Source organism: Panicum virgatum, chromosome 9K (assembly GCF_016808335.1).
Source record: "Panicum virgatum strain AP13 chromosome 9K, P.virgatum_v5, whole genome shotgun sequence".
Taxonomy (NCBI): domain Eukaryota; kingdom Viridiplantae; phylum Streptophyta; class Magnoliopsida; order Poales; family Poaceae; genus Panicum; species Panicum virgatum.
The window spans coordinates 60,582,986-60,599,059 of record NC_053144.1 but is presented as its reverse complement, the minus strand read 5'-3'; the positions used below and the strand labels follow the sequence as shown (position 1 = coordinate 60,599,059).

Below are 16,074 nucleotides of genomic sequence, written 5' to 3'. Positions count from 1 at the left end.
TTTTTAGATCACACAGTACAACTCCGACACTCACAACGCACGCATACTCACATCTCTATGAACACATGTACGTAAACCCTACCCCTATGAGCATCTTCGAAGACTGAGTCGGCAAATCCTCGAGATTGACGAAGTCACCACAAGCGCATCGTTGTCGACGGGAACGTCGGCTACAATTGAATGCACAACGCCGTTAAATCTAGAATATTCGCTCTCCTAGAAAGTCGAACCCAGAACCTCAGGTGCTACCGAGACTCTTGTAACCACTAGACTAGGGATGAAAGCGGGAATGGGAAAATCCCGTACCGTCCGACACCGTATTCCGAATATACCGCCCGTATCCCGAATTGGCGGGAAAAACAGGAACAGGAAACTTCCCGAGAAATATGGTCAAGAACGGGAACGGAAGTGGTTGAGACGTTTCCCGCCCGTATTTTCGGTTTCCTGTATAGAGCCGGGAAAATTCCCGCGGGAATTCTCATACCCCTACCTCATTTTGGCCCATTTCTTCCGATCCCAGCGGCCCAGCCCAATTCAGCGCACCTCACACAGCGCGCACCAAAATTGGGCAGCGCGCCCCGCTCTCCCGCTCCCCAAACCCTAAAGGCGCCTAATTTTTCCCCTTTCCCTCCCCATATCAGCCGCCCGCCGCCGCACACTCTCTCTGAGTCTCAGTCTCTCTCTCCCGCGGACCGCACTCTCGCTCGGCACTCGCCCCGCTCGCCCGCTCCACCCTCCGACAGACCTCCCGTCGTCCCCCTCAGCCCCTCCGACCGGCGACCGGTGTCGCGCCGCCCGCTCGCCCTGCTCGCCCGCTCCGCCCTCCAGCAGTCCCTCCCGCCGTCCCCCTCCAACCGGCGCTGCGCCACCCACCGACCGGCGAGCGACGGCGAGGGCTGCACCCCGGCAGCCCCCAGGACGCGACGCCCGTGCTCTCTTCTGTTCCTCAGGCCCGCCGCCGCCACCAAGGATGTCGCGTCAAGGAGGTCCTGGTGCTGCCTCATCAGCATCCAAGCGCCAGCTCATCCTCGAGCCACCACGGCCGCCGGTGGTGGTGCACAGCACCACTCTTCCTCCAACATCAACCATAGGTATTTTTCAAAATCAATGTGTATGTAGTTCACTAGTTCATGCTGCTGCTATAGTTCTCGATAGATCTGTCATCTGTACATGAGTAGAGAGTAGAGTAGATCCTCCTGCTTGGTGAATGGAGACAGTGATGGAGAAATGAATGGGCAAGCCGATGATTTCTAGAGTTTGGAAGTTGCGAAATTAGACTTGTTTGGTGAATGGTTAATTGGTCATGATACTGCTGCCCGTTGTGGCATTTATCTTTAAATTTGGACTTGTGAATTGCTGCCCATTGTGGCATTTATCTTTAAATTTGGACTTGTGAACTGCTGCCCGTGGTGTTGTGGCATTCATTTTTAAACTTGGACTAGTTGCGAGTTGCATGTTGCTGGTTGCCTGCTGTACTCCTGTGATGTGCTCGCTGCTGTACTCATGTGCTGTGCTAACTGCTCGATGCTTCTGTTGCCTGATGTACGCCTTACTGCCTGTACTCATGTTGATGGTAGTTGGTAGCCGCCAGCAGCCAGCCGTATGCTAGATTGCTGTGTGCATACTGCATAGTTGCTAGTTGGAAGTTGGAACTATCTTCTCGAGCTTAATATTTCAAGGGGTTACATATATATTCCCGTCTTGAGTTCCCGGTTCCCGACCGTAACCGGCATATTCCCGATCGAACTCTTCCGTTCCCGATGTCCCGTATTACCGATTTCGTTTTTCCGCCCGACGTTCCCGTTCCCGATCCCGGTCAAAAAATATGGTGACGGGAATGGTTTGAGGGTTTTCCCGCTCGTTCCCGACCGTTTTCATCCCTACACTAGACTGAGTACTTGCAGGGGATACATTTATAGTTTTTTCTTGTCATCGACAATTATGCCTTATACTTGGCCAAGAGAAGCACATGCGGTATCTTTAGTGACCGTAATCAAAATTATAAAATGAAGATGCAACTTAATTGATGCTTCGATCCCACTATGCCGAAATGTGGATGCGACTTAATAAATATTATCTCCAGGCTGATTTCTTAGGCGTGGTAGGAGCATGTTTAGTTACAAGATGAGGGACGCGAGCACTCGTAAGATCAATTGCAGCGCCGGGCCGAGTGCTTGCGTGCGAGGAGGTCTAGCAGTGATTAGTTATTCACATGGCAAAGCGTTCAGGTTATTCGGGATATGAGTAATTTCCATGGAATGCATGCTGCGCACCTACTCACGCGCCATGTAATTAAGCATAGAAATGACGCTTCGACTCTTATCGTGATCTTGCACGTGCCTTACATTGTACCAGTAGCTTGTCCGTGCTAACACTACGAGTGCACTTTAGAAATTCAAAAAACAACACATGATCACTAACAGCTGTGACATGTTGTAGTTATTACAAGTGTTTTAAAGACTACGCCTAAGCGTCTAGACGGACCCTGCTCACCTTGGATTACAGTGCTGCCTTGTCGCCTAGGCTCTGCCTAGACATCAGCTCGCCCCGTCTTGTCTCATCTTACCGCCTTTAAAATACTGGTTATAACATATACTTGCACATATATGATATATCCATGTAGGTTGTATGTATATGCGCAACGAGTTTTACGACAAACAACATTCATTGCTTCAAGTTACCCTGACTAATATATTTATCTCTTGTTTTCAAGTATCAAGTTACACTATTTGCTGGCTTGGCCCATGGTTACTTGACCAGAGCCAACGGGAGGACTTGGTATATCTCACAGTTGCAGCAATTGAGTTGGGCCCTTAGGTTGAAGTGGCTTTGGCTACATAAGACCGAACCTAATAGACCTCAGGCCTTCCTCCCAATTCAGGTTCATCAATCGATTAAATTCTTCTTTAAGGTGGCTATCATCACTTAGGTAGGAAATGGCATGAATACCGTACCTTATCCTAGACTGATTGTTGGCTGCAAGGGCAAAGTCTGGATATGACGGTACCTCATCTATTTTGTACAATTTCCAACAGAGCAAGATAAAGAGCAGTGCATGAGGCCTTGACTGATATGAGGAGAATAGTGCATGAGGCCTTGACTAATATGAGGTGGATTTCTGAGATAAGAGGGGTCTAACTGTGGCTGTCCTGGCTAAATATTTGGAGCTTTGGAATTTACTCTCGGAAGTGGTGTTGTAAACAGAGATAGAAGATAACCTGCACATTTGGCAACTCTCACCATCACAAAGCAACTATTTGGCAAAGTCAGCTTATGAAGTTTTATTCATAGGAGCCGTTCAGTTCAGGCCGTGGGAAATGATTTGGAAAGCTAGGCCCTGGGCAAATGTAAATTCTTCATGTGGCTGGTTGCACGTGATAGGTGCTTGACGACCGATCGACTAGCTAGGAAGGGACTGCCTCATCCTGAACATTGCCTTCTTTGCGATCAAGAGGAAGAAACAATAAACCATCTGCTGCTGCATTGTGTGTTCGCACGGCAAGTCTGGTTCAGTGTTCTACAACGGCTTCAAAACAGAGTTGCAACTTGTAACATCCGCGAGCCGCGGCCATCATCGTCCTACTACTAGCAAAATGTGGCCCATTCCACAACCTTCCTGGGTGGGCCAATATCCGGCCCATTTAACTCCGTGCCACTGTCATGTGGGTCCCGCGTGCTCATCACCCGGTTCGCCTGCCCTTCTTCCATTCACTCGCATCGTCTTCGCCCGTCGAGCGCCGCCGGGCAGCAGGACTGCAGGAGGCACACTTGCAAGCGCCCACCCCGCTTTTTACCACCGACACGTGGGCCCCACACAAGCTTTGCCCCACCTGTCATACACTGCTGACAGATCCGTCAATTCTAAGGTCCCCTCGCAAATCTACGACGCGCACGACCAGCGCCCCTCCTCTCCCTGCGCTCCCGACGCCCCACTCCCCGATCCAAATTCCAAACCACCTCAAACCCCCGCCTCTTTCCCAAACTACCCCTCATTGAGCTCCAACGCCGTTTTGAGATTTCGCGGAGCGCCTACTCGGTTCCACGCTCCAGTAGGGTTTCTCTTACTCCCCGCCGACCTCGTCGCCGCCGCCAGTTTCGCCGGCGTCCGTATTGATGCGGTAGGAGCGGCGCCGTTGGGAGAGCTTCGTGGAGAGGTGGTGGATGGAGGCCCTCCCTTCCTCGCCGAGGCACCCTCCCAAGTACGGCAGCGCCGTCGTCCAGGTCCGTGCTTCGCTGATTAACCTCGCATCCCGCTCTTTTCTGACGCACACGCGCCGCCCGCTGAGCAGCTACACTAACAGAGTGCTATCCCAGCCAGCTCCACCACCGCCACCTTCATCTTCCTTGCCTCTAGGATCCCCTTTTTCAGCGCCGTCGCCCCCGTGCCGCCCTACTACCTCATCGATCGTTAACGCCCCCGCCCTGGCACCTGCCCAACAGCGGGTCCTTTACCTTCCGCGGCCGGCGGGCGTCACCGTCGTCTTGCGCCCCAATTCGGGTGTTGCGTCCTTCAGCTTTTCCCCAATTTGACTAATGAAACTCTGATGGGCAGAGTAGAATTTCATTAGGGCGCCGCAGCATAAGACACAACTCGTTTCCTCACAGATTTTTTGAGTTGGGGGGGGGGGGGTTCCTTTCGTTTCCTAGCAAGACACAAACCCATTTGTTCCTTTTTTTCGAACAATCAATCTCATCTGTTGCAATTTCCTCAATCCTATATAAACCTGACACAAAAAACCCACGCATGGAGAAAAAAGTACAGGTAAAGATTATGAGAGTCATGACCAACCAAAGTACTGGTGTTCACATCCACATCCTGTCTGGGAGCACATGTAACTATAGTTCTGTAGCATTTCGTTTTCTTTTAGTATTTCTAACAGTGAACATTTAGTAGTTTTCACAGAGGCGATTAGCTGTGGCTAAGAAATACAAGTGTTCTTTTTTGTGTCTTTTGAGTGAGCCCCATATGGCTTCACAAAATGAAATGTCTTCTATATGGAGTAAACATTTGGGGTTAGTTTCTGAAACAAGGTTTCTGTTAGCAGAATGCTTTGGAGCAGCTGGCATCCATTGATCTCATCGAGCTATGCAAGGAGGCTAGAATTGAGCACTGCCGTGCGACTAGAGATTTGAGTAGCTGCGGCCGCTATGTGCATCATGTGCTTAACTCATGTGGCCATGCCTCATTATGTGCTGAGTGCAGCCAAAGATGTGATGTCTGCCCAATCTGCAGAAGTCCAATACCGGACAATGGGAATAGGGTTCGGCTACGCCTTTACTACAAGTGCATTGAAGCGGGCCTTATTTCTAAGCAGCATGATGAAAGGTTTCACGAAAAGGAAGACCATGGCAATCCTGTTAACACGGATGTCCAGCGGCTGCATTCGTTGTTTGATGTTGCACTCCAGAACAATCTCACATCCTTGATTTGCCACTGTATCCTCATCAGGAAGTTGCTGTTTCTTTTCTATATATCACATCTTTTTTTTCTTGTTGTTTACTTAACATTTAGAATCAGATATCACAGATGTTTGTTTGGATGAGAATGCTGTGTCAAGCGATCCACTTCTGGCTTTTCTTTTGGATGAGGTGGTCATCAAGGACTGGTGCAAGAGGGCCGTAAATGCACTCATTTCTGAGATTGGCATGATTTGTATCCAACAGTGTTCGATTGTTCTAGATTCAGTTACGTACCTCATATTTTTTTAATTAGTGTTTTGTTTTTCATGCACGCATGGCCCTCGATTTTGAGGGAGTGGTACTGTTAATTTGTTAAGTAACACCTTAACGATATCTTAGATAGATCTGGCTTGGAAATGATGCAATCTAAGTTATCCCAACTGCAAAAGTTTGCAGCACAGTTGGCAGGAATTTACAGTGTACTTGAAGTTATGATTGCATCTTTCACAGAAGCAGTTTCAGCTCATGTTAATGACCTGCATCAACTCATTGAGAATACATTGAAGGCAAAGCAGGTTTTGTCTCTTCACCCCTCTACTGTCATGGATTTTAGACCACTGCTAACAACTAAACAATAAACTAGTCTAGGTAGTACAATTTTTTTATGCATTGCTGAAATAACTATAAGATGAATGCACCAGGAGACAAGTTCATTGGATAACTTTGTTTCATAAGATCAGTAACAATGCAATTCACTAAGCCATGCATACATTAGAACAACACCTCTTTATCTTCCTTTTGCCTTTTTCATCCCATCCTGATCCTTGACAAGTACCAACTTAACTGCTCAAGATATTTTGTTGGTTTCTGTTCTTAATTAGTTCTCCTTCTGATCACGAATATGAGTTGTTTCTTACATTGTGTGATTGAGATGGTCTACTGTGTGAAACTTTGGCTAGAATTTTTTTTATAGAAAATATCATGTTTAAAATAAAAGGTGGTTATATATTGGGAAACTAAGCTTCATGATATAGATGTATTGACATCAATCTTACATTGTCAATCTTCCTAATTCTTTTTGTCTTGATACTAAAAAAAGTTTGACCAGCGGGAATCCTAAAACAACTTGTATTTACGATCACAGAGAGTATATCTCAAGGTTCAAAAAAACGTTATTAAACGTCGTTTAATCGAGATTAAACGCTAAACGGAAGCCTAACGTCTCGTTTAGGGCCTAGGCGCCCAATTAAGCGCTGGGCAGCGTGTACGCGTGAAAAAACGACGCTAAGCGTCGCTGGGCGGGCGGGCGGCGGCCGCGCGCGCGCAGAAAGTGCGAGCGGGAGAACGCGCACTCGCGCGGGAAAAAAGTGCGGGCTGCGGGCGGACTGCGCGCCAAAACAAGAACGGCGGCGCCGGAGCAGGAGGAGAGGAGGTGGCTGGCGGAGTCAACTCAGCTGCTGCTTCTGCGGCGGCGGGAGCTGCGGGGAAGCAACGGCCGGAACGGGCGGGTTGCTTCGGGGAGGAGGAAATCAGAGAGGACAACGAGAATGGGAAAGGGGAAACTCACCGGAGATTGCAGCCGGCGCTCCTCCTTGCCGGCGGGTGGCGCCGCTCGTGCGGGCGCTTGGTCGGGCGGCGCCTGCGTGCATCCGTTGAGGTTGGGAGTGATGTGCGCCTGTGCGTGACCGTGTGGCCCGTGAGGGGCTAGGTCAAGGGCTGGATAGGAGGCTGAACTACTTTGTGGGCTGGGCTGTGTCCCAAAAACGGGCAGATACGCGATACGTGGGCTTCCAGGCGTGTCCGGGTAACATAGATTATTACTTAGTACTTACTAGTTACTACTAATCTTTGCTCTCAGCAGCACAAAAATAAAAAAAATAAAAAAACACACAAACGATTAATCACGTTTAATCTACGTTTAATCTTCCTAGGCGCTAGTCAGTAGGCTAGCGCCTGCCTAGCGCCTAGCGTTTTCTTGAACATTGGTATATCTTAGCACTTTTCTTGTTTATGAAACCCTGTGACACTTTGATGCTTGCAAATGATGTAACATTATATCATTAGGTCATAGGATAGTTCTGTACCATTAATTTGTTTGAGTATGTGCTATGTGATAGCTTCCAACACATCTGTTTAAGACTTTAAGTTGGCTGTACATCAACTGTTCTTTTAGTTGAATTGTTAGCATTAATTTACTTGATATGTAATCTTAAGTTTAAGGAGTCATTCCAATTGATGACGTCCTTGTTTCTCATCTTTCTTGAATCTTATCTTGAAACTATGTGTATCTGTTGGTTATGCATTATCTCCCACTGCTTGTTGCTTGCTGAGATGCTTATAAAGAGAGAAGTATATATTTTTTAAACAAATTATTATATCTTTGGTGAAGTACTAACTGGATCTTTTTCTACAGCATTTAGAGGCCATGATATGGTGCATCAGGCATAGATTTGTTCAAGACATCTGCTCACGGTACACTGATTATGAATCATGGAGCTCTGATGTAATTCAAAGAAAGGCATCTGCAGAAGCAAGAAAATGGCCTGATTTTTTTGATAAACAGTCAGGAGACAATGGAGCCAATCAGGGTACACTATTCATCGAGCAGGCACTACAAAACCTTGGGATTGAACAAAGTTATAGGAACGAGGAAGAAGCAGCAATCACTTGTTTGCAGAATGAACAATCATCATCCATGTTCTATTCCACAATTACAGCCGATCATTTTAGTCTGAACAGATACCCATTTAAAAATTTGCGTGAGGCAGTTGACGTACTCTTTCTCCACGGAGCATCAGACATGGTGATTGCAAAGCAAGCTATTGTATCCTTCAGCTTTGTTTTCTCATACCTTCTCTATTCGTTTTCACTTGTTGGTTAGGACATCTGCAATGGTCTCCTGCACATATATTTGAGCATCACTTTTTATAACTATTTCTTGACAAGAGTTGTGCAGCGGTAGAGCCTACCGTCTGTAACCGGAAGGTCCCGGGTTCGAGCCTCAGCCTCTGCACATTTGTGTGGGTAAGGCTTGGGGCTTAAAAACAACCCTTCCCTAGACCCTGCACAGTGCGGGAAGCCTACGGCACTGGGTACGCCCTTTTTTTTTAGTTATTAATCAACTTCAAAAGGGGTTTAACTCCATTATCCTGGGAGCATGGTTAATTTGGAAGCATCGTAACCAGGGTCTTCTCGGCTTTCAGGGAGGAGGCTCAGCAGTGGTCTGCAGCAGGGGCTTGAGGAGTGTCTTATCTCCTTGCCCTGACTCCTGCTTCCTAGTGCTGTTTTGAGCTTGTGGTCTGGTCCTACCTTAGTTTGCTAGATAGTAAGACAGCTTAGTGTGTGTTACAGACCCTTAATCCTGTAAAATTTGTGTTTTTGGGTCTCTTTACCCTCTTTTTTACTCTTCTTAATATATTGATGCGCAGTTCTCCTGCATGTTTGAGAAAAAAATAAGAGTTATTAAATATTAGTGATTCTGTGATACTATTTTTCATGGCACATCAATTCATACCATTATCATGTGTCAAATCCTAACAATGTAGTTATTTTTTAGTTTGACTGTAAAACGATATCAAGCTGAGGGAGTAGTTATATGAAACATTTACATTGTTTATCACAATATATGCTACTTTAAATTTCCTTGACACTTGTCAGATATTATATTATCTATTTGATCGGCATTGGACTAGACCAGATTCAGAATGGAGGTATTTACTGGATGATTTTGCTGCTACCTTTGGGATTACTAATAGAACATTGCTCGAGTGCCTGGTATTTTGTCTTCTAGATGATCATTCTTCAGAAGCCTTGGAGGTAATTGCTTCTTACCTGTTTTTGCTGGGACACTGAAATTTGATGCTGACATTGAAAGTGAATATGGCTCGGAAAATAATAGATTGATTATGGAGAGGCAAAGGTCGTGTACATATATAGGCAAGGACATCCTAGGGTTCGGTTTATAGAAGTAATACCAATCAGAAGTTCCTTGCCTAATCCAAAACCATCTAGAATCCCTAGGGGGAAGGCGCATGGCCAGGGAGGCCGGCCCAATATACACACGCTAACAGACATGTATCTTGCAAAGTTCTGGATGTTGGTGCTGTTAGAGTATATTAGGCAACTCCAGATATGGTAGTTTAGGATTGATGTAATCCCGTGATAGCCTTCCTTATCTCTAGGGGAGGTGCCTTGCCCTCCAAGCCTTGTACTCCTATATATACCGCACAAGGGGCTCATTGCAATATAATCGACCACATTATATGCATCCTACCTTTCCTACATGGTATCAGACGCCTAGGTTACGAGATCCTAACCCTAGCCGCGCCGCCGCTTCCGCTGCACCCGCGCGCCCCCGGGGAGATCGAGATTGATCTCCGCCGGGGGCAGCGCCCTCCTAGGATGCGCCGCGGATCCCTCTGATCCGCGCCGCCGTCGTCGTCCACAAGCAGCAGGAGGGCTGTCCTCTACCGTCGCCGTGGCCGCGTCGCTCGTCGGCATCGCCATGGCCCCGCCTTGGGCCGCCGCCGCCTCTGCGTCGTCGTCCCCGGCCCCGCTCACGGCTTCCCCGCCCCTTCCGCGCCTCAGGCCAGCCCCCTCCCAGCGCCGCCGCTGCCGCACGACAGCGCACGTGCGCGGCTGCCGAGGGGGAGGAGCCCCTCCCAGTGCCGCCGCACGGCTTGCGCACCGCGCGTGTGCGCGGCTGGAGGGGAGGAGCCAAGACCGCGCCGTCGGGCGGACGGGCCGCAGCATCGCCGGTCGACGTCGCTGTCGGGCCGCTGCGTCGTGGGCTCCGCCCCACCACCCTTCCCTCGCCGGCTACCTCCCCTGCTCCATCGGCCGCCGCCCTTCCTCCCCCAGCACCGCCTCTGCTTCTCGAGAAGACGCGGCTGCGGGGGCAGATCTTGGCCTGACGATCGGAGGAGAGCCGCTCGGGTTTTCCAATCTCCTCTGTTTTCTCTGTCCCGTGTTGACCACGCGGGGAAGAGACAAGGAGGAGAGAGGAATTCGCTACGGCACCCGAGATTGTACCCGGAAGTCACCCTGCTGCTGCTGTGTGTTTTTCTTAGGTTTTTCCCGATTCGTTATCGGGTTTGCGTCGCCCTGCTGTTCGTCTTCGATCCATCGTCGACCCTCCCGAAGGACGAGGTTGTTGTTGCGCCCTCCAGGCTGCAGCAACGACGTTCGTGATCAAGCCACCCTACCGGTGTCGTCGCCTTTTCAGGCGGTGGCGCCACTCGCCGCCAGTCTTCGTCAAGCAGGCGCTCGATCCACCTCCGCGCCTCCAGCCGTTCTCGCGCGGACATCGCCGCCGATGTTCCTGAAGGAAGACGTCGTCGCCACCCTTGATCTGAGCGCGACACTTGCTGCAACCTGCGCCGTCGCCACCCCTGTCCTGAGCGTGACCTAAGTCGCAAACCGCGCCGCCTACCTTCGTCATCCGCCGCACCGTCCTGCTGCTGTCTTCGGCAAGAAGCTGCTGAGTTTGCGTACTCGAGCACCTCGACGACGCTTCGACCCGCGCCCCCTCCACGGCTTCGACCACGTCCACCTCGACTTCGGCTACTACGGCACTAAAGGGCTATCATCTGCATGAGTCTCCAGTCAAAGCTTTCGCACCGGCGTTCCGACTGCAGGGGGGATACGTCTCCATTGATCTCCAGTCTGACCGTTTGTGTTGCTACCGCTATGACTGCGGGGGAATGTTAGAGTATATTAGGCAACTCCAGATATGGTAGTTTAGGATTGATGTAATCCCGTGAATCGTGATAACCTTCCTTATCTCTAGGGGAGGTGCCTTGCCCTCCAAGCCTTGTACTCCTATATATACCGCCCAAGGGGCTCATTGCAATACAATCGACCACATTATACGCATCCTACCTTTCCTACATGTGCCCTATTTTCTCCTAACAATCTCTTTGTGTCACTTCTGTGGAGTTGGAGTGACTATTTAAGTGCATATAGCTTAGTCCTCTGTCAGCACCTTCTTCTCATTGTTTGTCCAAAGTTGTTCAACTTGTAGTTTCTAAGGTCATGCAACCCTATCATGTACCAAATAGAGAAAAATGAAAATAAAGGAAAAAGACAAATCTGATCCCCGGTAGTTCATCTGACAGTGTGTCACTTTAGCATGTGTATCCAGCAATCCAAGTATCTGTTATTATAGAATGTGGGCTGTTTTTCCATTCCCCGCTTCTATATGCTTATGTGCTGCTTTAAAGGTTTTCCCACTTTGTACAGCTTTGAACCCACTTTGAACTCTAGTCCTTTGATCGACATATTTGGCTTCTGTAACCAAACATATTGGGTTATGTTAATTTTACTGCACTATATTTTTGCTATTGCTACTATTAGGTTAGAATTGTCAATTGATTTAACAATTCTACTAAAAAAAATCATGGTACTTATTGAGCATTGTATTTGCAAGGACCACCGGTGTATTTTGTAACATTTTGCGATTGCAGTATTTTGGCGCTGCCAGCACTTACCTGAACACAATTGCATTATAGGTTTTTGTTTCTTGGAATTGCATTGTAGTTTGTTTAACAACTGCTATGTAACAGTGATTTCTTTTTCTTGTTCATGGTACGATACTACCATTTACTTCAGAGCTCTATTCTTGACTTATTGTTTGTTTATCTAAGCATATTCCTGCTCATTCAAATAACTTTTCATGGATTTTGTCTTGGTTATCTTACATTTTCGATGCACCTCTACTTTCTGTACAGGAGGCATGCTCTCTTCTTCCCAAGATCTCTAGCAAGGAGACACATCCAAAGATAGCAAAAGTTCTTTTAGAACGTCACAGACCTGATATGGCACTGGTTGTCCTAAAGGGCACAGGACATGGTAGCTTCTCTGCTACAGAAGACATTGAAAAAGATGGCATTCCATCGCTTAGTGAAGCAGTAACTGCAGTTCGCGTAAGAATTGAATACAGCCTCCTAACAGAAGCATTTATGTATCATAGAAGCTATTGTTCTAGGGTGAAAGAACAGCGAGCAGCAGATATTATACATTCTGAGGATGCACTCAGAAGCTCTTGGGTTTATCACGTTGAGGTGATGATGAATGAATTTTGTACTATCTGCATCGAAAGGAATTTTGTTGATAAAATGATTGATCTGCCCTGGGATTCTGAGGAAGAGAAACATCTTCACAAGTTGCTTTTCGACTCTGCTTGTGAAATGCCCACAAAACCATGTGGTAGTCTGCTTGTTGTTTACTACCTTCGGGTAAATATTTTGATTCTTGATTTTTCTTCCTTATTTAACACCGGACTAGGATGCACTCAGGATTGATGGAACTAAAACTTTTAGGATACCCTGGTGTCATGGAATTATCAAGCTCATTTGTTTCATTTCTCATCTATATTGATATATTGATTTACTGCATATGTTTTCTTTGACATGTACTTCAGTTCTTCCTGATTTTGAAGTTACAAATTTAATGCTGGGAATTCAAATCAATAAGGCATTGCTGGTGTAGCAATTTTTGCATACAGAATACTTGTATGATTAATTTGTATTAATCCAGGATAGAAAATTGTTGCTTACAATTGAACAAAAGATTCACTAATACTCCCTCCGATCCAAACTATAGGTTGTTTTGGCTTTCCTAGATACATAATTTTTGCTATGTATCTCGACATAGTGTATATCTAAGTGCATATCAAAGACTATGTATCTAGAAAAGCCAAAATGACCTATAGTTTGGAACACATTTGTTATCATGATGATCTTCCTGGCCTGTTTTTAAGTATTAGATTATAAAGCATTCTGTTTGTTTAAAACTTTGAAAGAAAACATTCATTTACATTTTTTATCTTCTCTTCCTTTCCATCATGGAAGCATCCTGGCACATAAATAGTGTAATAATTTCACTTTGTTTGCCTGTTGTGCTAGCGTTACCAATATTTGGAGGCATATGAGGTTGATCGTAATCTTCAGAGGTTTGAGCAAAAGAAATTGGAAAGTACTACCGAAGAGATTGCTTCAAAAATCAGAACAATTGCTCAATGGCGGGAAAATTTGGTTGTAAGTACTTTCCTTTTGTACTTCTGCTTTATTATGTATGTCCAATTGTGCATAGACTTATTGGTTCTCTTTGTAATATAATCAGAAAAGGTTGACACTTAGATACTTGATGTTAGGAACTTAAGATAGATACTATAATATTCTCTCCAAAAAACTTCAGATGTGAAAAAAAACCCTCAATCACAGGTAAAAGATGTCTATCTGGCATAACTTTGGTTGTGAAACAAATAACATTTTATAGATCACATACAAGCCGCTGAGACGTTGAAACAAACGGTCATAGTTGTGAACATAATATTTTACAAGTCATCACAACATTTGCCAAATACAACCCCATTGGACACAGTTGATGTCACAATGACTTCTGCTTGTAAACTGGGTAGTACAGTATCTTATGCTTCTTCCCAGAGTTATATGCATGCCATAGTAGGAAGAAATGTTTTGAGTTTGTTGGCACAATGGGCATAAACATATCTTACAAAACTAGGATAACACTCTCTTTGTAAGGGTTTTAATTTCATGATGTTGTTCCAAGTCCTAAGTTCCCTGTCAAACTCAACTTGCTATTGATTAAGGTTCAAGTTAGTAATTAGGTTCTTATGGATTTGCCTTTGGAATAAAATGTGCCCATTACCTATTCTCCGTGATACTTGTTAATAGACGACTTCGGACCAATCCATCAGCATTTTCTTTACTTCTCACATGCCGAGCATCAATCTCCCCAACAATCTGCAACTAATAAATTGTACACTTTTTCTATGGGCCAGTGGAATTATCCTGCTTTCAACAAAAAAAAACATGATTTGGTTTTTGAGATATATGTATGCAACGCTTTGATTTTTGTACAGGCTAAATGCCTTGATATGCTTCCGGAGGTCCAGAGAGAGATTGTGAAAGCCATCAACACTGGAGAACAAAGTCAGTTTGCTCGAACTGCTCAAATATCTTCTCCAGTTAGTCATGTGTTCAAAGCACAAAGTCCTGTCATCGAGTTGAGCTCATCGTTTAACCCTCTTCTTCAAAATAAGTCAAGCCTCCACTCAAAAAATATCAATGCATTGACTGATTCTGGTGGTATGATTAGAAGCAGCCATTCAGAGTTTGGTAGAAAGGTTCCATCTGTTCTACAATCCAGGGTGATTCCCCAGATGACGCCTGCGTTCAATATGAGAGCTGGGGGCATATTCCCCTCTGTGGGACAGAATGGTGAGAGTCCATTTTTAAGGGGGGCTAAAGACATCAGTTCTAGAAAAGGAGAGGCAGGTTTCAAAAAAGGAATTCAACCTGCTGATGATTCACTTCCTATGTATTTGAACTTGAATTCTGGTGATACACCTATGAAAGACTACCAGACAAGTTTGTTGAAGACCGAGGTTAACAAAACCACTTCTTTTCAAGATTATGCTGGAAAAGGAAAGTTTCACTTTGGTTCACGTTCTGAGAAGCCTTTCATCTTAAATGGAACGGGTGTTGGTCAAAACGGCCTCCCTAAGATATCTGGGACTGCTGGTTTTCATGGAGATTATAAATTACCAACGAAGGAGAACATCTTGAGGTAACCATGATTCTGTACTCTGGTTTCAGGCAATATGTTTCATCGTGGGCCTTGATGGCAGTATTATTTAGAACAAAATGTGTGGGTTTCAGTAACTATACATTGGACTTGGGGTGTAATTGCTGTATAGAATTTGGACCTGACACGGGGAAACTTGCTGATACACTGGTCTCTTTCACTGTTTAGTTTTGAAATACTAGAAATTTACTTGGAACTTAGGCCAGTTATGACTGCAATGGCTGGTTTCCAGCATTTTTTATCCTTGTCTAATTCTTTCTTCTATCTGTTAATGTGACTGGTATAAAGCTAACTGTGATTTTTATTCATTATAGCTCCAGCAAGAAATATTCAGTTGATGAAGCAGCAGCCAGCAAAGGTGTGTCAAGGTGGAGATCCGACGAGTCTAGTGAGGATGAAGATGAGAGAAGAACAAACCGGGGGAGCAGAGCTCTTGTTACTAGAAGGCGACCGAGATTTTCAAGATGATATGCCCCCGGCCACAGGAATTTTAGTTGTTCACATGGGAGGACTCCTTTGAATATCTTCACAGTTGTTATCCCCTAATGTAGCAGTAATTTGTTTCGAGGAAAGTGTATTGCCTCTTATGTCTTTTGGCGAAAAAATCTATCTTGCAAAATTTGGACTGCCATGACCGAGAGGTGGTTCAAGTGTAACAATGAGTATCACACATAGTACCAGATGTTTAAGCGCATGAGGTGCTAGTGCAGCAGCACATATGGTCATCTTCTAACAATTGGCATATTGCCCATCATTGTGCGTAAATATGCGCACGCCTCTGTCGCTCCTGATCCGCCTCTGAGCGTCGCTCCTGATCTGCCTCTGAGCGCGACGAGCCCCGCACCCCTTGCTGCTGGTGCTCACCCTCCTTGTGCAGTCCAGCACATTGTCGCCAAGGGAGACGACGCTCGCTGCACCTCCTATCCCGCCTGCGCTCTCACCAGGTCTGCTTCAACACAAACTAGATTGCCACCATTTTCTTCCCATACTGATTCCGCCTGTCACGGTCCATCACCGGCACAAGTAAGAGGTAAAATGGAACCATCTCGTCGTCCTCTATCTTTT

At 46.2% G+C, this 16,074-nt stretch overlaps 1 protein-coding gene across 1 annotated transcript; it reads left to right on the top strand.

The window, feature by feature from the left end:
* Window positions 1-3,938: 3,938 nt before the first annotated feature.
* LOC120652977 (E3 ubiquitin-protein ligase HOS1-like) lies at window positions 3,939-15,745 on the top strand. Its single transcript, XM_039930954.1, has 10 exons — window positions 3,939-4,221; window positions 5,046-5,436; window positions 5,519-5,653; window positions 5,800-5,975; window positions 7,814-8,224; window positions 9,058-9,216; window positions 12,129-12,635; window positions 13,305-13,436; window positions 14,285-14,991; window positions 15,324-15,745. Exons 1-10 carry the CDS (start codon window positions 4,162-4,164, stop codon window positions 15,475-15,477), a joined length of 2,832 nt encoding a protein of 943 aa, XP_039786888.1. The 5' UTR covers window positions 3,939-4,161; the 3' UTR covers window positions 15,478-15,745.
* The last annotated feature ends 329 nt before the right edge of the window (window positions 15,746-16,074 follow it).

What these genes read in the sequence shown, in the direction of transcription:
- LOC120652977 (XM_039930954.1), top strand. Translation starts at nt 4,162, where the DNA reads ATGGAGGCCCTCCCTTCCTCGCCGAGGCACCCTCCCAAGTACGGCAGC. An exon ending in TGATTGCAAAGCAAGCTATT is followed by an intron (nt 8,225 to 9,057) that starts GTATCCTTCAGC and finishes GACACTTGTCAG; the next exon opens with ATATTATATTATCTATTTGA. An exon ending in ACGAAGGAGAACATCTTGAG is followed by an intron (nt 14,992 to 15,323) that starts GTAACCATGATT and finishes TATTCATTATAG; the next exon opens with CTCCAGCAAGAAATATTCAG.